The sequence below is a fragment of the Triticum aestivum genome, chromosome 4B (genome assembly GCF_018294505.1).
Source record: "Triticum aestivum cultivar Chinese Spring chromosome 4B, IWGSC CS RefSeq v2.1, whole genome shotgun sequence".
NCBI lineage: Eukaryota > Viridiplantae > Streptophyta > Magnoliopsida > Poales > Poaceae > Triticum > Triticum aestivum.
The window spans coordinates 170,749,330-170,770,030 of NC_057804.1; the positions used below are offsets into that span (position 1 = coordinate 170,749,330).

Consider the following 20,701-nt stretch of genomic DNA (forward strand, 5'->3'; position numbering starts at 1 on the left):
TATTTAGTCCTCTACACACATTCAGGTTCACATAGAGTTCACATATAATAGTCCAGGTTCACATCATGTCAAATACAACACATGAAGGTCACATATAGCACGTACAAAAGCCCAAGTTCACATATAGATTACATAGACAGCTCAAAAGTTTCCAAAATGAATCATGATATAGAAAGGGATACAATGAGAATCACAAGCTAAGTCTCCTTTTGCTTCGTGTGCTCATTGCAGGGCTGGAAGGATTCATTTTTTTGCTTCGTGTGCCCATTGCAGGGTTGTCATGTGGCACCATGGGAAGGTGTGGCAACTTATCAGCAACCTCTTTGCTTTTTCTTTTGGCATGTAATTTCAAAACAACAGATGCTTTCTTGTTGGCCACACAAATGGGCTGAGTTGTTGATCTACACATACACATTCATGGCAACACATCATACATCACATATAGTAGCCCAGTTTAACAATAGAACAATGCATAAGATAACATAAAATTCAGAAACAACCATAAGTTACCTTTTTGCTACTCCGGATCCAGATTTACTCCCTTTCCCTTTTTCCTTAGTTGTTTTCTCCAACATTTGGCTATAGTGAGAAAAATGCAATTAGAATACAAAACCAAGCTTTCATCTAATCTACTACAAAATTCAGAACTAGTTCTTACCTTTTTGATGCTCCAGTAATTGAGTTATCATGTTTTCTCTTTTTCGTAGTTGTAGGTTCCAAGCTTTGGCTATGGTGAGAAGTTACTTAGAATTCAAACACAGATTTCATATAATTATGAGCATGAGTGTAAAGTGGCTAACCTTGGCGGAAAGCACATAGAGGCTGCTGGAGCATCATCCTCGTAAGGCACAATTGATGCTTTGGTGGTCTTTGCCCTCTTCTTTGGTGGTCCTCTACATGAGCAACAAAAAAGTAGTTAACATGTATGGCTGCTTACAAAAAAATGCAAGCGAAGCAAGTTACACAATTAAATTTATTACCTCACAGCTAAAATAGCAGCAATGTCATCTGGGTTACCCTTCTTGCATTTATGCCAATGATGCCCATAGTCCTTACAAATAGGGCATAAGTGTTGGCCGCCTTTTCTTTTCTTCTCACTGCAGCCTTTATACCTCTCAGTTTTATGCCTACCCGCCGTGGATTTTAGTAGCGGTGGAAACATGAAGAATCCATGGTCAGATTTAGGCCATTGGTTCTTGTCAACCATGGCAGGAATTAGTTGCTCATAGGCTGCTCTAAATTTGTCAATGGAGTAATACAAGTCCACATAATTCTGTATGTGTGCATTGATAAGAGATGTGATAAATGCTAGACCATGCTTGCAAGGAAGGCCAGAAACTTGCCATTGTCTACAAGAACATGTCCTGTCAAGCAAGTTGACCACAAACCTAAAGCCGCTGCCTCCCAATGCTGTCACTTCAGCGACTTCTTCTGAGCTTTCTACCACCTCCAAGTTTAATTCTCTAGTCTTTGCATTCAACTTCTTAATTATGTGGGGAAGAATCAACCCAACCAACTTCCTTGCTACTTTCCTCCTTTGGTTCCACATGATCATAATCATCTGCTTAACCTTATCAAAGAAGTCATCCAAGTTCAAGGACTTGTGATGCTTAATCCAATTATTGAAGCACTCAGCCAAGTTGTTTGTAACATAATCCACCTTGGAAATTGTTGAGAACTGACTCCTAGACCACAACCTAGTGTGCCACCTCCTAAGATATGCAGTTGCCGTTGGCTTTGCTAGGTCCATTGCAGCCCAATTTTTTTCAAATATATATGGGTTCCATGAGTAAGCAGCAGCCCAAAGGTGGTCATCAAACACCTTTCCTTCAAGGCTAGCAACTTACCCATATAGACTCTCTTAGAGTTGATGTCGATTCCATGATGCTCTTTCAGCTTCTTTCGCAATGCCTTTGGTCCTAGAGTTGCATCCTCAATTAGCCAGTCCTTCACGTGCTCATATATCCACCGCTTGTTTGCATTCTTCAACTTCTTTTTTCTTTTTGTACTAGAGCAATCATGACCACAAGGGTTCTTTCTCACCTACAAAAGATGAACATAGAAAATTAGTACTAGAGTAAAGACCATGACCACAAATTAAGCACACATGAGTTAAGTTAGAAAATTACCATTACTGTGCACTCATCTTCCATTGTAGAAGCATATATCCTCCATGGACACTTATCTTCATCCCTTCTTGAACAATAAGCTCTGAACCTATGTGGTGCACTCTTTTCGGTGTCGAACTCAAATTCATGTTTGATTGCATGTTGAGAAAGCGCCAATTTAAACTCTGCCATATTGGGATATTTTCTTCCTTCGTTCATTGGAGGATCTAATTTATTATATTCAATGTGTGGTGCATGATCTGCCTCGTGATATTCCTCATCTTCCTCTACTTCAACCTCTGACATGCTCTCATCCTCGCTCCCATCCTCGCTCTCAGCCTCGCTCTCAGCCTCGCTCTCATGATCAGGAACATAGTCTTTGTCCTTTTCTTTATTGAAACAAGGAACCATGATAAGAGGTACAGGTTCATCCTCTAAATAAATATTTTCCTCATCAACACCAACATGCTCATTCTAAGGTACTGGGTTGCGAAGATAATCATCATCATCTTGTTCTATGTTGTTAGGTTGGCTATGCGCATCACTATGCCACTCCGTTATAGGCTCATATGGTTCCGATGGATCACAATATGCAACAAACATGTGCACAACCTTTGTCTTAGAGTGTTTCTCAAACATCAACATCAATTCTTGGTCAGATGTTACTTCAGGGTAGATTTTAAGAAAATCATCATAGTACTGAACATGTGCAACTTCCAAATAACGAGGCGAGTACTGCTCTACGATTGATTCAACCAAGTCCTTATAATTTGTTAAGTCGGAATCAATAACCTTATCAAAACAGAAGCATTTGATATCCTTTCTAGCCTTTTTTGGGTTGCCAAGCAAACTGATTTTCAGCACATAAGTTGAATTTTGATCCATCCTGTAAAAACCAAATAAACTTAATCATCAGTTGCATTTGGGATCCATCTCTAAATTCAGATTTTGCAGCAAATATCCATCTCTAAATGAAACTCCTAAGTAATCTGTTGCATTTCGACAAATCTAGAAGAGAGGTGCAGCAAATATGTTGCATTTGGGATCCATCTCTAAGTAATCTTCAAGGCCATCTCTAAGTAATCTGTCAAATTTAAAGAAGAGATCACTCACCCATCTAGAGAAGCCGATGTAGCCGCATCCTTCGGTGATACTTGGCCTTGCTCCGGTGCTGCGCCTTTACCACGCAAGGCTGAGACCACCGCACAGCCGGCCTCCCCACCATGGCCGCCCTCCGCCTCCCCACCATGGCCGCTTTGCCCGTCGTCAACAGGTTGGCCGCCCCCCGCCTCCCCACCATGGCCGCCTCGCCCGTCCTCCTCGGGTTGGCCACCCCCCGCCTCCCCACCATGGCCGCCTCACCCGTCCTCCTCGGGTTGGCCGCCCCCCGCCTCCCCACCATGGCCGCCTCGCCCATGGCCCTCGTCCACCTCGCCCACCTCCATGCGCCGCCGCTGGGTGCCTCGCCCGCGCCGCCGCGGGGTGTCGCGCTAGGTTTAGGTCTCGGGAGGAGAAGGGGAATCGGGGGGAGATGGGGGAATCGGGGGCAGAAGGGAGGGTTCGTTTTTCTTCTTTTTTTTAGCGTGCTATAAACCAAGGGTAAATACGACCTTTCCTGTCATAGTTGACGGTGTTAACGGCAAAGAACGACGGAAGCGTCGTGGAAGGAAGAAAATAAAGTTATGGTGTCAAAGAAGGAAAAAATAAATTTTCTGGGCCAAAAAGGGAACCAAAATTTAAGAAAGGGCCAAATAAGGAATTCTCTCTTTCTTTGGTAGCGCGCCACTGAATGCTAACATGGCATACCGATACAATTTGATTGGTATTTGCTCCAAAAAAATACAGTTTGATTGGTCATAAAACCTAACTTTGCTGGGTTACAACTATTGCATAATCAAACTCCGTGTCCCATCCCAATGAATCTATCAATAACATTCCTTGGCTATTGACTAAATCATAAAACATAAATTCAGTTATACTGCATAAGGCCCCAGCATATTATCATTTGAATCTCATCCTTGACACTTGACATTGCAACATTATACTAGAAAATTAGGACTTTTACCTTGTTCTTCCGGGGCTACTCTTGGTTCTTGAGGGTTCTTTGCAGACTTCAACGCCGTCGCCGACCGCTGGTTCCGGCTGCTTCGTGTTCACGACACCGTCCATCGTCCAGTCTGGAGTAGGACACAGAAGTGGAACACGAATCTACAGCACATTCTTATGCACATGGCAAACAGCTAATGACCAGTCACCAGAAATCTCCACATGAGCAATGGCCATCTCTGAAGTGATGGAACCGGGTGCGGTCCCTCATGATGATCTCCCTTCCATACACCTGGGAGACGAACTTCGTGCTCTCGTGACAATCACTGCACACCCGGAGGTTCTTGATGATCCTGATGGGCGCACCTGGAGAGGAGGCGATCAGGGCGAAGGCAATGGCGAGCCTCTCGCTGTGGTAGGACAGAGCATCTACCTTGTCCTCCTCCTCGACGTTGAACAGCATAGCCGTGGTGCTCGGCCGGTACCCACATTCCTTTAATCTGACCTCGATCTCTTGAACCATGGCGTATATCTCCCTTGAGGCAGGGTGTGTCTTGTCACCCATCAAGAACTCATGGAGAACACCATCGATGTCAAGGACGCTTGACCCGGGGCTCTTGTCAATGCCCATGGCCTTCATCTCCTTCCTCACCTTCTTTGCATCCTCCCATAGTCTCATTCTCGCATAGAAGTTGGACAGCAGGACATAGTTTCCACTGTGCTCTGGCTCGAGCCTCATCAGCTCTTTGATCGTCCTTTCCCCAAGTTCTAGCTTGCCATGAATCCCACATGCCCGTATCAAAGACCTGTACATTGCGGTGTTCGGTGGAAAGTCCATCCCTCGGATAAGCTTCTCGGCAACATCAAGCTGACCAGCTCGGCCCAGTATGTCAACCATGCATCCATAATGCTCGATCCTGGGCGTGACCCCAAACTGCATCTCCATTCTGTCGAAGAGCCACCGCCCTTCATCTATCAACCCAGCGTGGGCGCACGCGCACATCACCGCCAGCACTGTGACGCTATCAACCGAGAAGCCCTCAGCACACATCCTGTCAAACAAGGCGAGGGCAGCTCGGCCATGCCCATGGAATGCCAAGCCCTGGAGCATGGCATTGTAGCAGCGTGTGTCCATGTCCGTAACGCCAGCGAACACCTGCTCAGCCAGGTCCATTTTCCCGCACCTGGTGTACATCTCTACAAGCGCGGTGGCCACGTAACAGTTCACGGTCAGCCTGCGCCTGAGAGCATACGCGTGCGCCCACAGGCCGTGCCCGAGAGCGCCGAGCTCCCCGCATGCGCCAATGACGGCGACGAGCGTGATCTCGTTTGGTGGGACCGTCGATGAGACCATGCGCGCAAACAGCTCAAGAACCTCCGCCGCCTCGCGGGCGCAGCACGAACCCCTAGCCCGGCGCGCGTAGGCCGTGAGCAGCGCATTCCAGGCCGGCAGGTCCGGCTGGACGATCCTGTCGAACACCCGGCGGCAGGACGCGATCCTACCGCAGCGGGCGAAGGCGTCGAGCAGCGCGGCGCCGAGGACGCGGTCGCGGGAGGCGGCCCCAGCGCCGAGGAATTTAAGCGAATGGGTGGCGAGCGCGAGCGCGGTGCGGGGCGGGGAGGCGCGGAGGAGGGCCGGATAGGTGAACTCGTTGGGGCGGAGGAGCGGGGGAGAGGCGAGGAAGAGGAGGGAGTAGAGGGGGAGCGCGGAAGGGAGGTGCGCGAGGAGGAGGGAATTGGCGAGGAAAGCGGTGGGCGGCAGCGGGGAGCAGAGGAGGAGCTGGAGGCGGTGGGAGAGGGAGGGGACGGAGGAAGAGGCGAGGCGGAGGAGGAGGGCGAAGTTGGGGGAGTGGAGCGCGAGGCCGGAGGTGAGGAGCAGCGCGTGGAGCTGCCCGAAGACGCGCGGCGCGGCGGTCCGGAGGCGGCGGAGCGCCGGCAGCGGGTCGGCGGCGAGAGGGTGGCGGGAGGGAACCGCGTCTGGGCTCATTTGCGTCATGGGCTAACTGGGAATCATTTGCCTTTATGGGCTTGAGTAACACTAAAGTCTTGGCCCAGGAACTGGACATAAACCTAATTTCCGCTCGTGCGTCGATCATGGCGATCGTCCACTGCGATGAAACCCCTAGGCCGGGTTATCGTTCGCCTGTCCTCCCCGTCGACCGCGCCCGCTTCTGTGCCGTGTGTCGATCATGGCGATCGTCCACTGCGATGAAACACCCCCCCCCCCCCCCCACTGCATCTTGTACCGCCTTCCTCTCTTGACCAGCAATACAAGAATCACCAATGGCGGTTGGCTCGCCCTTGACAATAGCAGATGAGGGCATGGCCAACGCTACAGCGTGGACCGCTGCCTCGCAGGTTCCATGTCGGATGTGAGCAGCCGTGGAAGAGAGAGGTGAAAAAGGCAGTAGACGAGGTGTGGCCTGCAGAAGAACCGGTCTCCCCGGGAAAAAGAGCATGGTCCTGTGAGAGAAAAGCAGAGAAAGAGAGAAAGATTGTATGCACCCGTGAGATTAGAAGAGAGAGAAGAAGGAAAAGTGGAGGAGAGGATGTGAGGTAAGCACTGTCTGACGAAACCATTATTTGCATTGGATGCATGTGTGTTGGACAGTGGTTTCAACCTACATGGCAGATGGGGCAGCTATATGGTGCTGCCTCCATTGTACGTGCCCTGATATTTCTGGAGGCAAGCACATGTACTATTTGCGTAATCTTTTCCCCAGCACAACCGTTCCGCTTTCCCGAGTTTGGCTCTGTAATCGGCCATGTAGTTGTTCTGCTCGGGCCGGATCGCCATCACTATAGAATTGTTCCAAATCCACAAGGTACTTATGCTGACGGTTTGAGCTGAAAAGTCGGGTGCTTAGAAGCCCAAGCCACGAGCAAAGTCGTATGCTCGCATCTTTGACACCGCGTTCCTTGGAGATAGCCACTATGGGGTCATCGAAGACGAGGGTCTCTTCATGTTAGATCCAAGTGAGGAAGATGACGACAATCCCGCGGTTGTGAATTTTAAGCATGTAATCACACACCCAAGTAGCGATGATGAGGATGAGGGTGATGACGTTGAGGTGTCAAGCAATGATGATGACGATGGTGGTGATGATGACCACGCCGATTCTAGCAGCGATGATGTTGTTGTTCATGATGCTGAGGAGGAGGACAGTGATGACTACGACGAAGAAGTGTCCAGTAATGGCGACGACATTAACGATAATCTAGCAATGTTGAGTAGCGAGGATGAGGAAGATTTGAAGCATGTGAAGGCAGAGGACAACACATTCAACGGTGATGGCATCACGCCAGACAACGTCAACATAGTGACGGACGAGGAGGTACCACATGAGCCTAAAGATTGCATCTCTACCGAACGACACCTCCTTGAGCCAAGCGATAAGTTGCTGATGGTAGCATCGACAGGATCCACCCTATTCCCGCTCCTACAATCTCAAGGTTGAAGTTCTCGAGGCAGACATGGATATAAGTGTGTGGGTTCCGGTCATCGCCGATGTGCTAGACTCTGACCGGGCATTGTTCAGCAGTAAGCACTTTTGCAAGTCAGTTTCCACTAGACCTGGCCATGGGCAACCCGACCCGGACGGCCCGGCCCGAAAAAGCCCGACCCGACCTTGCCCATGGGCCGGGCTTGGGCCTGATTTTTAGGCCCGATGGTCGGGCCGGGCTGGGCTCGGGCCTGCCGTATTTGCCATTTAACAAAGAGGCCTGGCCCATGGCCCGAGGCCCACTGGGCTTTTTGACTGATGGGCCGGGCTCGGGCCTGAAATCTAGGCCCGACGGCCAGGCCGGGTCGGGCTCGGGCCCAGGTTTTTGCAATGGGCTTTGTTTGGCCCGGCCCGACCCGACCCGACCTTGCCCATGGGCTGGGCTTGGGCCTAATTTTTAGGCCCGATGGCCAGGCCGGGCTCAGGCCCGCCGTATTTGCCATTTAACAAAGAGGCCTGGTCCATGGCCCGAGGCCCGGTAGGCTTTTTGACTGATGGGTCGGGCTCGGGCCTGAAATCTAGGCCCGACGGCCGGGCCGGGCCGGGCTTGGGCCCAGGTTTTTTGCAACGGGCTTTGTTTGGCCTGGCCCGAAGCCCGGCCCGGCCCTACGTTTGGCCAGGTATAGTTTCCACCCATGGAGAGGCCGATCGACATTTCACCTTCTACTTTATCGATGAACATGACAAGATCGATCGGAGACGTAAACTATGGTGTGAAATCCTCGCGGTAAAGTCTATGTGGTTTTCCCCTCGACAATTAGTGGTTTAACAACCATCTAAGATGTTTCGGTGTGTTCTTTTATAATCTTTATTTTCCTCAAACACAAGCACTTAAACATGTAGCTTTATTTGATGTTCTCATAATGTGAGAATTCAAAAAGGTGATATTCAGGACAAATACGTCCCGAATACGGAAACTCAAAACAGCCCGCGAGCTCATATAGTCTCTTTATCTGTGCCATCCAATCGAGTTGAGAAGGGTGAGATGGGATGTATATTGAAGACCGTATATGTTTTTTTTTTCTTTTCTACCTTTTCAGAATGCTACTCCCTCCTTTCACTATTATAATAAGACGTTTTAGATATTTCAGTACGGACTATATACGAATTAAAATGAGTGAATAAACACATTAAAATGCATCTATATACATGCTATTCAGAAAAAAGTTAGAACATCTTATAACAGTGGACCGAGAGAGTACAACACAAAGCCTCACCTAAAAAGCTGTCCTCTCCTTTGAGTGATGTTTTCACATCAATTTTTAATTGCTCGCACACGAACAGCTAAACCTTGCTCCTGTTGGTGCCTTTTCATTTAACACGAAATTAACACCGCGTAAGCATAGTTACCACTGATTCAACGATAAGCAATACTACTAGTACTCACAATCTACAGCCTCGTTCTAATCTCTACTATTAAAGGAGGATCGAACGTCGTGATGGTTCGACCTCGTTTGACCTCCCCCTCCTCAGCTTCTTCCATCCCCGCCCGAAAAAAAAGACCCACGAGGCCATGACCCCACGTCCCACGCCCACGCAGCCTCCTCATCTCCCGCACCCCATCGCTCCCGATCCCGTCTCTCTCCCCGCTCCGGCGCTCCCTAGAAAAGAATTCTCTGAATCTCCCCTTCTCGTCCGCCCGGCAGTCGCGGTCTAGGGCTCCAGGCCGTTGGCAGTAGGATCCAGTCCCATCAACAACTTATTTGTTCCTCCCTCTTATCTGCACCACTCTAGATCGCGTCCAACCATGGGCGAGCTTGGCGGCGGCACGGAAGGAGAGCGCCAGTACATCGCCGCCAGAGGGCGTACTGGGGTTGGGGCTGGTGTGCAGGTGTAGCCGTACAACTCGGCCATCGGCCATGGCGGATGCGCTGGCCGCCGGGAGTGCCAGTACGCCACCATCGGGGACGCCGTCAGGGCGGGGTTCCCTGTGCGACGGAAGGCCGGCGCCGAGTGATGCGGTGAGTGCCAGGCTTCTAGAGGGCGCCGCGGGTATGACAGTCGGATGCCGGATGATCACACATGCTTCTGCTCCACGGACAGGCTAGCAGGTCGTGTCCTACTACTTCGTCAGGTTCAGGTACCCTTGGCCTTGATTGATCTAAGAGGAAATTGGTTGGTCAACAATGTTTGATTGATCTAATCAACCTTGAGATGTCCTAATTTCTGACCAGTCTTTTTTTTTTGCGAATTAATTTCTGACCAGTCTATTTACTGGGAAGACTTCTCTTCTTTTAACCTGACACTTCATCTACAGGTATGTAGACTATGTTTGATTGATCTAAGAGGTAATTGGTTGGTCAACGATGTTTCAGTCTATTTACTGGTAAGGGAAGATTTCTCTTCTTTTAAACTGATCTAATCACTCTTTGACCATAGCAAATGGAACAAATTAAGTAGGATGAAGACATGAACACAAACAAGGTAGTAGACTATAAACTGGACAATTCCCTCAAATTCTCCACATTTAGCATGTTCTCTACTCCACATGTTGTTTAAATCAAGCCGTGTCTAACTAGAGATAGAACTTGTCTATTCCAAGCTACATTTCCTTTTATATACAGAATCATTTTTGACATTGGTTTTTGATCTTGCAGGACCAAAGAAACCAATGGTGAGCACATGAAACACAACTACCTTATTTATCAGTAGTTTTCTTATGGTGCACACGGACCAATTCAAGCATTTTTAAGTGTTTTATTTTTCTTCTCTTACAAATTCAAGCATCAATGTGCATGGTTTCTTTCTTCATCTATTTAATCGCCATTTGCCACTTCAAAAAGCTCTGTAGTTGCTCTGGTTCTGTTCGTGCTTCTCGTCGTTGTGCCATTCCAGTACATACGCAAGAGGAGGCAGTACAAGTGACTTCCTCGTCCAGGCTCCGCAAGTACAGTAACTCAGGCGGGACACCCCACTACAGTGGCAGCGACCTGGAGTTCGGCAGAGTCCACAGGCTGCAGCAGACACACCAATTCGCATATGAGGAGCTGGAGGAGCCCACGGCGGCATCAGCGACACGCGAGAGCTCGGCGGCGAGCGACGACTTCGGCACCATGCATGTACGAACGTACATAACAGGCACGCTCGCGCTATTTCCTTGGAGTTTGACATGGATCAATATCCCGACGACAACGGATTTTGTATGTGGTGTTCAGGATAACTACAGGACGGGCGGGCAGTGGTGGTGGAGCGGTTGTACGACCACAGCTGCTGGCACGTGCAGCAGTTCATGAACTAGGCGACGATCCTGTCACAGCTACACCACCTGAACCTCGTCATCTTCTAAGGATCCTGTCGCAGCTGCACCATCTGAACCTCGTCATCTTCCACGGCTGCACGTCCAGACGAAGCCATGTGCTGCTGCTGGTGTACGAGTAGATGCCCTACAACACCGTGGCCGACCACTTGCACGACCATCGTGCGGCGGTGCTGCCACTGTCGTGGTCACTCCGCCTCAATGTCGTCATCGAGGCAGTTGCAACGGTAGCCTATCTCCACCCCATCGAGCCTTTCATGGTGTACAGTGACGAGAAGACTACCAACATCCTCCTCGATGCCGAATCCCATGTCAAGGTGGCTGACTTTGGCCTCACCCGGCTCTTCCCGCTTGACGGCGCCACGGGGCATACCAAGGTTAGTGGACCGGGGTATAGTTGTGTGAACATGAGATTTGAGTAGACATAGGCAAAATGAAACACTATAATAGAACGTCGTGACAATGCCAGAAGTTAGAAATGGAATTTCCTATGTGGCCAAAGAATGTAACTCCATGGAAGATTGGATTTTGGAATAATCATCCTAGATAGATGTTGTAATGGGAGAAAATGTTGAACCTGTATTTTCCTAGCCCGGTTCAGTAGCTAGCTTAGCTTTCTTCAGTTAGCAGAATAAGCGGCCGTGTCAACGTGTGCATGTACACTAGATATGGCCTGGTAGTTCCAGTTAGTAGGTAGCTAGCTTGGCGCGGCCGTTGGAGTTGCATGGGATGGCATGCAGCGTAGCCCGCGGCACGCGCGCATCACCCGCAAGGCGAGCATCGTGGGATGGCACGACCGGTAAGCTCGCAGGCGTGGTTGATCTCTCCCTTTATAAGTTCAGTACAAATAAGAGGAATGGAAATGAGAAAAGCTGCAACGCACTACGCAGCACAAAACCACCTGAGTCATCTTCCTCCTCTCGACATTGAAGCCGTGAGCTTGAGTGTGTAGGCCTTCCTGGTTCCAACAGAAATATTGGCCCAGTAAACACCAATTTAGCATTAGCCATGCATATGCATGCCTTTGAATATAATTCTTGTTGCTCTCTTGTACTGTTTTGTGTTTTCAGCTGACATGTGAAAACAATGTATTATTTAATACATAGGTTCCATTATATTTCTGAATCTTAATGTTAAAAATGTCGTGTTTTAAATTTTGCTTCACTTCTTGCTCGGTTAGTGTGCTTTATATCTCTGATCTTCTATTACCTTTTTTTGTTTCACATTTTCACACTATCTTGTGTAGCTTGTATCTGATAGCCGTCAGGGAAGGTAATACGTCCTTTTGTCAGATATTGGACGAACTAATTCCATGTTGTTTTTCAGTATGTGCATCTGCAGTAATGTTGTATGCAGTCAGATATTTTACGGTGGCAGGAGGAAGATCCTGGATGAGTTGAACCCTTAGCATGCAGTAGATATTGGAAATTTGGAATGCATGCAAGTCATATCAGCTCATGTATTGGGAACATATACTAGGTTTTTCTGTGCGGAAGTATTCAGAATTTACATTGTATCCTTAAAGTTATTGGTCTAACTATCCTCTATTTATTTATATTTCATTTTGCAAAACCAAAAGTAGAGCCAAACATTTTACCAGCTTCGAAAAGTGGAACATCATAAATTCCAAAACCAAATTCATGTTCTGAAATAGAAGTTTAGGAATGCTAGAGCATGCAAGTTCTGTGTTATTAACAGAAGGTTGATTGGTCTGATAAATTTGCAAATAAAAAAATAGACATGGAGGTGTCCGCATATTTGTGGTAAACCTGCTCTGAAGAAATATTTCTTTATTAGTTTTCAACGTGGAGAGGGGAATCCCTTGCTAACCTGTTTTTTCGTACTCATTTTATGTTGCTAATTTTCCAGTTAATGTACATGATGGAACTTGTTGGATTTTGAGGAATGATGCATCCATCGTCAAGTTTATTCTATAGACTTGCTTAAATTAAAACAAATATTCCAAGGCGATGGAAGGGCGAGATGACAGATTTGTTAAGCGGCGGCAAGGCTACAGCAAGGGTAGATGAAATTGAATGAATGTGCATGCGAACAGGATGAAAGTTACCGCTTGAAGGAGGTATGGTTGTTAAAAAGACACGATGAGTGTGGTAGAGAATCAATGTAGTTGTTATATGGATGGAATCAACATGTTGTCTTGTTTGACACACTTCTTGGAAGAACAAAAATTTCTATTAATATTTTTTGCCATTCCGTGGCAACGCACGGGTACTCAGCTAGTGTCAAGGTAGAGTCGCCGCTGTCCATTTAAACATTTTGACCGTAAAGAAAATTACAGTTTCATCATGAACAGTTATTATACGTTCTAGGACAGAAGATGAGTGAAAATGGGGTGAGCTGCTGAGGCCCCTCTCTTGTCTGGCTTTCTTTTTTGTTTATCATTCCTGGTTGTCAATCTAGCCAGCATCCAGTCACAGAGATGCCCCACACCAAAAAAGTGGAGCACATGATGATGCTCCATGATCATCATAGTAGTACCCTACGCATGGGAAGAAGAGATTAATGACAAGGACAGAGTTCAGTGCGTTCTGCACACTCTGTATCTGCAAAATTCAGTCACTAGTAGAATCCACAAATCCAGATGGCACATTTGACCTATTTTTCTTTCTTGAAAAATAATGCAATAAGTCTTCCGAGCCAATGATCTGCATGGTGAGATAAAGGCGCAACCATAATCTGCACGAACTCAGGGCAGGTGAGAGAGAAGATGGGCGGTGCTGTTTGTGAGGAAATAATGAGGTGAGGTGAGCACGACGGCTAAAGAAAAAGTCGACCAAAGCAAAGAATCCTAAGAAAAAAAAGGGCAGGGAGGGAGGCAGGCAGAGCAGCGTCCTGTCTCCCGTCTCCATCCTTCGGGTTTCGTTCCTGGCTTTCCCCTTCCGCTCTTCCACCCTACCTTCACCTGCTTCAGGCAGCCGAGGGTTTCGGACTTTCGTGTTTCTTGTCGTCGCCGTCGCCGCTGCCGCCGCCGCAGGTCCGATCTTCTTCCTGAACTGTGCTGCTAATATGTTCTTGGGCCAAAGTGCCATTGCTTTTGCTTCCCCTAGTTTGATCTGCCCGTCCAATCTCCCTTCTCAGCCGTGTGTAAATTTCAGTGGCTTTTGGTTCTGCAATAGCGCTTATTTCTTGTTAAGCCCGCCCGCTCGTTTGGGCTAAATATTAGGCACTTCTAACTGACAAGTAATAATGGATTCAGAAATATCTAACCAAATTAGCACTTGCTGTCCTCGCAAAAAGTAGTAGTACTTGTTGAATTTTACACGATTATAGTTGAAGTGCTTGTTGCTAAACGTGGTATTTTTTCTTGATCTGCAACTAAAGTAATGCTGGCATGGTCACCTTATATGCACATTTTGATTTGCCTTTACACGCTTGAACTTGATGTTCTGAGTCATCACATCAGGAACTAAATGATATGCTTCTCTCATTCATGTTACCAGGCTAGTGCTATATTGAAGGAGATAGAGTTGTCAAGAAGAAAGTCCAAGGAGATAAATTTATGGCTTTTGATGCAAACAATCTTGTGATGCACATCAGGAGACTAGTGCGCTCCTCTATCAGACTTGGGTATCATTCTGCTTGCGGCCATCCTGAAGTGCTCGGTGCCGGCATAGCGTTGTTGTTTCTTCATGCTCTGTGTCCTTCTCTGTTCGCCTTTGTGCTGTCTTCCTCTCCGGTCATCGTTTTAACCGCGCTTCTTCTCGGAGCACTTTTGAGTTAAGGTGAAGCTGATGTACCCTTGGATGGAGAGGAGACACTTGAGGAGCATGAATCTTTGTCCCTTAAATCCAACATTCATGTTAGCGACTGTTCAGACAGAGAGGTTGAGAATATTGCTGTCGAGGTTCAGTTAGAAAAGCGAACTGAGACTGACAGCTGTGAAGTGAAAATAGTGTTGGGGAACGTTGCAGAAAATTAAAAAATTTCCTACGGTTTCACCAAGATCCATCTATGAGTTCATCTAAGCAACGAGTCAAGGGAGTGAGTTTGCATCTACATACCACTTGTAGATCGCGTACGGAAGCGTTAGATGGAGCGGTAATGATGGAGTCGTACTCGCCGTGATTCAGATCACCGGAGATCCTAGCGCCGAACAGACGGCACCTCCGCGTTCAACACACGTACGGTGCGTGTGACGTCTCCTCCTTCTTGATCCAGCAAGGGGGAAGGAGAGGTTGATGATGATGGCTCCAGCAGCAGCACAACGGCGTGGTGGTGGTGGAACAGCAGCACTCCGGCAGGGCTTTGCCAAGCACGCGACGGAGGAGGAAGAGGTGTAGCAGGGGGAGGGGGCGCCAGGACTTCAGGGTGCGGCTGCCCCTCTCCCCCCTCCCTTTATATAGGCCCCCAGGGGGGGCGGCGGCCCTGGGAGATTCAATCTCCCAAGGGGGCGGCGGCCAAGGGGGGAGGAGTGCCCCCCAAGGCATGTGGTGCGCCCCCCCCCCCCACCCTAGGGTTTCAACCCTAGGCGCAGGGGGTGGGCCTAGGGGGGCGCACCAGCCCACTATGGGCTGACTCCACTCCCACTTCAGCCCATGGGGCCCTCCGGGATGGGTGGCCCCACCCGGTGGACCCCCGGGACCCTTCCGGTGGTCCCGGTACAATACCGGGTGACCCCGAAACTTTTCCGATGGCCGAAATACCACTTCCTATATTATAATTCTTTACTTTCAGACCATTCCGAAACTTCTTGTGACGTCCGGGATCTCATTCGGGACTCCGAACAACATTCGGTATACTGCATACTCATATTCATACAACCCTAGCATCACCGAACCTTAAGTGTGTAGACCCTACGGGTTCGGGAGACACGTAGACATGACCGAGACGGCTCTCGGGCAATAACCAACAGCGGGATCTGGATACCCATGTTGGCTCCCACATGCTCCTCGATGATCTCATCGGATGAACCACGATGTCGAGGATTCGAACAACCCCGTATACAATTCCCTTTGTCATTCGGTACGTTACATGCCCGAGACTCGATCGTCGGTATCCCAATACCTCGTTCAGTCTCGTTACCGGCAAGTCACTTTACTCGTACTGTAATGCATGATCCCGTGACCAAACACTTGGTCATTTTGAGCTCATTATGATGATGCATTACCGAGTGGGCCCAGAGATACCTCTCCGTCATACGGAGTGACAAATCCCAGTCTCGATCCGTGTCAACCCAACAGACACTTTCGGAGATACCTGTAGTGCACCTTTATAGTCACCCAGTTACGTTGTGACGTTTGGTACATCCAAAGCACTCCTACGGTATCCGGGAGTTACACGATCTCATGGTCTAAGGAAGAGATACTTGACATTGAAAAAGCTCTAGCAAAACGAACTACACGATCTTGTGCTATGCTTAGGATTGGGTCTTGTCCATCACATCATTCTCCTAATGATGTGATCCCGTTGTCAATGACATCTAATGTCCATAGTCAGGAAACCATGACTATCTGTCGACCAACGAGCTAGTCAACTAGAGGCTCACTAGGGACATGTTATGGTCTATGTATTCACACGTGTATTACGATTTCCGGATAATACAATTATAGCATGAATAAAAGACAATTATCATGAACAAGGAAATATAATAATAATGCTTTTATTATTGCCTCTAGGGCATATTTCCAACAAGTAGTACATGTCAGGGAGAGAGCTTCCGACGATTGTATGCATGGCGCTCTGTGCGAAGACAAAAATGTCACATACATTGCCTCTGATGCTGCTGTTCTTAGTGAAGCATATGTTGAGGAGACAACTCCTAGTGATAGTTTGCATGATACTCACTGTGAAGAGAAAAGTGTCACATTTGTGGCAGATGATACCGTTCCAAGTGCAGAGCCTTGTAACCATCCTGAGATCAATAACACCTTGGAATGCGAAGAGCGTGCCAAGGAAATCAGCGAGAAGGCCAAGCTGCAAGAGCCTGAAAGCACCTGTACTGGAAGCTGTAACAATAGTGTATACTATCAGTATCAGTTTGGTGAATTCATGAGATCATGTTGGCAACCTGTTATGAGGCAGGATCTTCCTTAGTGTGACTCTGAATCTGATCTTACTGATGAGAGCTCTTCTCCTGACGCGTCAATGACCGACATTATCCCAATGCTTGAGGACCTGCACCCACTGATAAATTTAGGGACTGGTCAGCTTTCCTTGGCCTCCAGAGAGAACATGAATTCCTCATCAGATGAAAATGAATATGACCTTGAGGAGGAGGAGCAGGACGACAGCGTTAGCTCAGATAATGATGAAGGAGCGGAACGGCAGCAAGATAACGGAGTTTATTGGAAGGATGTTGTTCATCTAAATTGTTTGGATATGGAGCAAAATGATAAATTGGGGAATATGGTGGAGCTTCAAAGAGCAAAGAACATGCTCAAGTTTGAGCTTGACATGAGGACAATTGACCTACAAGCTGCTGATGCAACTCGGAAGCTGAAGGATGCATCAAGATTCCATGTTCAGGTCCCTTCGATTTGCACACCAAGGCATAACCCATTCAATCCTTCAAGAGATTCAGAGGAATCGATAGAGTTACCGCAGATTCCTGGCTCAGCACCATCAGTTCTCCTTCGACGGCGAAACCTATTTGATCTTCCATTCGACCAAGCCGTGCACCAGCGCAGTCGATTTCAGGAAAGTTGGACTCCTCGCGCGCGCTTTCGATCAGCTCAAGCACAAAGCATGAAGTACAGGAACTCTTGTAGACAAAATCACTCTACTTACAGTGGTGAAATGGATGATAGTCACTTGGACGACGATGCTGAGCAAGAAGGGAGCAATGAAAAGCTATTTGGTTCGCTGGAAGCACATTTGGGTGAAGAGATGAAAATCCTAAGTGCCGCAATTTCAGACGTGGGCGTGCTGGGCGAGGTAAATCGTGAAACAGACGAAGGAAACAGAGATGCTAATGCCAGAGATGATGCAGCCTCATTACCCGGAGTACATGATTCTGAACCGCACGGTGTGGAAGCAGACTCCATGAGTAAAATGAACTCACTGTTCAGGTGCCGTATGGAGGAGGTGCTGGTGCAGTCCGTTTCAGAGGGCAGTGTCTGTCAGCCCTTGGGAGTCAAGCCTGAAGCTATACCGAGTGCCCCGTTATCTTCAGACTCGTGGATGCATGCCAGCAAAGGGAGTTCGATCGAGGAATTGAAGTTTCAGCTCCTGACAGCCGATGAAGAAGCACCGACGACCTGTGCTGCCTCTGGGCTCAATGGTCACAGTGAGTCGATTCGAGACCAATCGAGCGAAGCATTACGGGTGGTATACGAGCAGAGTTCAGGGCTGTCAACCGCAGGAGAGCAGCAGACTGCAGGTATGTCTGAACCAAATGAGACATTGACTGCTTATTGTGACGAGCTTCCTGTCGTAGAAGTTGTCAATGTCTCAGTCGAGGAGATGAACTCGCTGTTCGAGCAGCTCGAAGAAGAGGCGCAGCCGAGCAATGGTCGTAGCAAAATGGACATTCCACAAGATGGATTGTGTCAAGTGGAGGTGGATCCAGTGGAGCTTTCTCTAGATCGCGGGTTGTCGGCGCCATAACTCTGGACGATGCATCTGACAGCTATAAAGTTGTGCTGAAGCAACTGCTGTTGTAGAGCAGCAAATGAAGGTGTGTGAGGTTTGCGTAACAGGATCCAGCTGTTCGTTCAGCTACTTGTAGAAAGACATATACTCCCTCCGTTCCAAAATAGATGACTCAACTTTGTATTAACTTTATACAAAGTTGAGTCATCTATTTTAAAACGGAGGGAGTATATGTGTTTTGTAGAGGTTTCAAAAGGCTTTGATTTGAGATGCTGCACTGAGACAAATCTCTCAAGGATCTCAGAAATATTTGGAGAATGATGGATGTACATGGCTATGTTCTTTCTGTTTATATGGTTCTTTTTTCTACTGTTTGTTTCTTGTATAACTCTAACTGTCAGTTTGTAGTAATGTCATGTACTCCCTCCTTTTTTTTTTGCGGGTGTAAACATTCTATTACTCAAGTCATTTGGCCATTACAATCAGCTTGAGCAAGCTCTAAAGAAACTGGGGGATCCGAACCAACCCAAGTCATGGTTCTGCCCTCCGTTGTCGCGAACTTAGCTAAACTATTGTTAACTTTATTCTGAGTACGGTTAACACGAGTAATACAAGTCACAAAGACACATAAGGTGCATGACCTCTGTAACAATAGAGGAGTGAACTGATCTATCCAGTTCCTGTGATTGAATCAACTTGACTGCAATGATGGAATCCATCTCAACAATATTCAGTTTAACCCACGGCATGAAAAATGAGGAGTGAATTGGGAAAAACCACCACGTTGAAGCGTAGGTTTGCAGGAAAGACTCTTCTACGAATTTGTGCCAGAAAACACTGATTTTAGTCCTAATCTTTTGCAAAAAACACTGATCAACCGTTTCATGCATTTTAACCTCGATTATGACATGTGGGGCCATGGTATTTTTGCATAGTCACCCTTCGGATAAAAGTACAAAACGCAATCAGCTCCTTGTCGCCGGCCTGCAGCAGAGGCATCGGCGCTCATGGTCCTCGTCGCCATGTCAGCACTCTGTTTCCTGAAGCAGTTTCAGAACATATCGTTTCGACCCTGTTATGAAGATCCAACGGTGGAGATCATCCCTGGAAGATGGACGGCTATCAAGGCTCGAAGCATCGACTACCACGCTATATATTTGAGCCCCTGCGTGGGCAACAACATGTGATTTGTAAACCTAATTCCAACCCTAGATATCTAGCTACTGTAGCAAATTCCCCACATTCATAGACGGGGTCTCCACATCGGGAGTTTATCTACTGCTCGTTTCTGTCGAATTGGTAGCTAGTTCTGTCAATCCCCTCCGGGATCTGACAATTGGTATCAGAAGCAGACGGTCCTTGGCGGCTCGGCGACGGAGAGGATCCGGGCGGCGTTGGCGGCGGTGGACAGTTCGAGTGCAGACTGGCAGTCGAGGTGCGGTTGCCGGTGAGACATCTCTCTCGATGGTAAAATCCCGTGACCCAGACCAGTTGGTGCACTAGCGGCGACGCGGTGCTCTGGCGGCGGAAGGGATTTGAGATCGGGCGAGGGTTACAAGGCTGGTCCTTGGAGTAAAATTCCGGAGCCACATCTCAGATCCAGATGGTGAAGTCGAAGGGGGAAGACAAGGCCGATGCGGCAGAGGTAGCATCCCTCAAGTTGGACGTCGACCAGCCGGACGAGAAAGTGGAAGCCATCCACTCGGAAGTGGAGGGGATTCACACCAAGGTCACCGGGATCAAGAAGCAGCTGACAAGACTTGAAGAACTGCTGCTCAAGCTTGATACGAAAGGAAAAGAGAAGGAGAAGGAACCGGAGCACAGGGAGCCAGAGCGCCAACAACAACCACTCCCTCCCCAACCTCCACCCCCACCTCCACCTCAACAGCCACAACAACCCAACGCGCCCCAAACAGAACATCTCCCCTCCTGGACAGAGGAGTTCCGATCTGGCGACGCATGGGGAACGAGTTCTCACAACCAACACCCCAGTACGCTGAACTAGACAGTCCAAATATGCAGTTCAGTCAGTGGCAAGAGAACTTCGATGCTGCACCAAGCCAAAACCCACTCCCATACTATGGCGAGCAGCACCCCATGTTTGCATATCAACCACCCCAGCCAACTCCACCTCCCCATTACTACCACCCACCAGAACAAGACCATGACCAACACCTACACCACCCACAATACTTACCCCAGCAACGGTACCCTCCCCAATTTCAGTACCCCATCCC

At 48.3% G+C, this 20,701-nt stretch overlaps 1 protein-coding gene, 2 long non-coding RNA genes and 1 pseudogene across 6 annotated transcripts; 3 read left to right on the forward strand and 1 right to left on the reverse strand.

Annotated features, from left to right (window-relative positions):
* Positions 1-658: 658 nt before the first annotated feature.
* On the reverse strand, positions 659-6,213 carry LOC123091624 (pentatricopeptide repeat-containing protein At5g43790). Of its 2 annotated transcripts, XM_044513189.1 has the most exons (6): positions 4,174-6,213; positions 3,222-3,723; positions 2,130-2,994; positions 981-2,043; positions 801-893; positions 659-727 (listed from the first exon to the last, which is right to left on the reverse strand). In XM_044513189.1, the coding sequence occupies exon 1, from the start codon at positions 6,148-6,150 to the stop codon at positions 4,360-4,362; it is 1,791 nt and encodes a 596-aa protein (XP_044369124.1). In that variant the 5' UTR covers positions 6,151-6,213; the 3' UTR covers positions 659-727; positions 801-893; positions 981-2,043; positions 2,130-2,994; positions 3,222-3,723; positions 4,174-4,359. The 2 variants fall into 2 exon arrangements, with proteins under 2 accessions (XP_044369124.1, XP_044369125.1); XM_044513190.1 differs by lacking the exon at positions 3,222-3,723.
* A 2,871-nt stretch (positions 6,214-9,084) lies between these two features.
* Positions 9,085-13,102, forward strand: LOC123091625 (uncharacterized). Of its 3 annotated transcripts, none has more exons than XR_006443374.1 (3): positions 9,110-9,737; positions 9,915-10,716; positions 10,813-13,102. It is a non-coding gene; the product is annotated as an uncharacterized lncRNA (long non-coding RNA). The 3 variants fall into 3 exon arrangements; XR_006443375.1 differs by having other exon boundaries at positions 9,117-9,983; positions 10,255-10,716; XR_006443373.1 differs by having other exon boundaries at positions 9,085-10,716.
* A 507-nt stretch (positions 13,103-13,609) lies between these two features.
* LOC123094676 (uncharacterized) lies at positions 13,610-14,721 on the forward strand. The gene is made up of 2 exons (XR_006445916.1): positions 13,610-13,908; positions 14,375-14,721. It is a non-coding gene; the product is annotated as an uncharacterized lncRNA (long non-coding RNA).
* Positions 14,722-14,731: 10 nt separating this feature from the next.
* On the forward strand, positions 14,732-18,479 carry LOC123090045 (uncharacterized; annotated as a pseudogene).
* Positions 18,480-20,701: the final 2,222 nt, after the last annotated feature.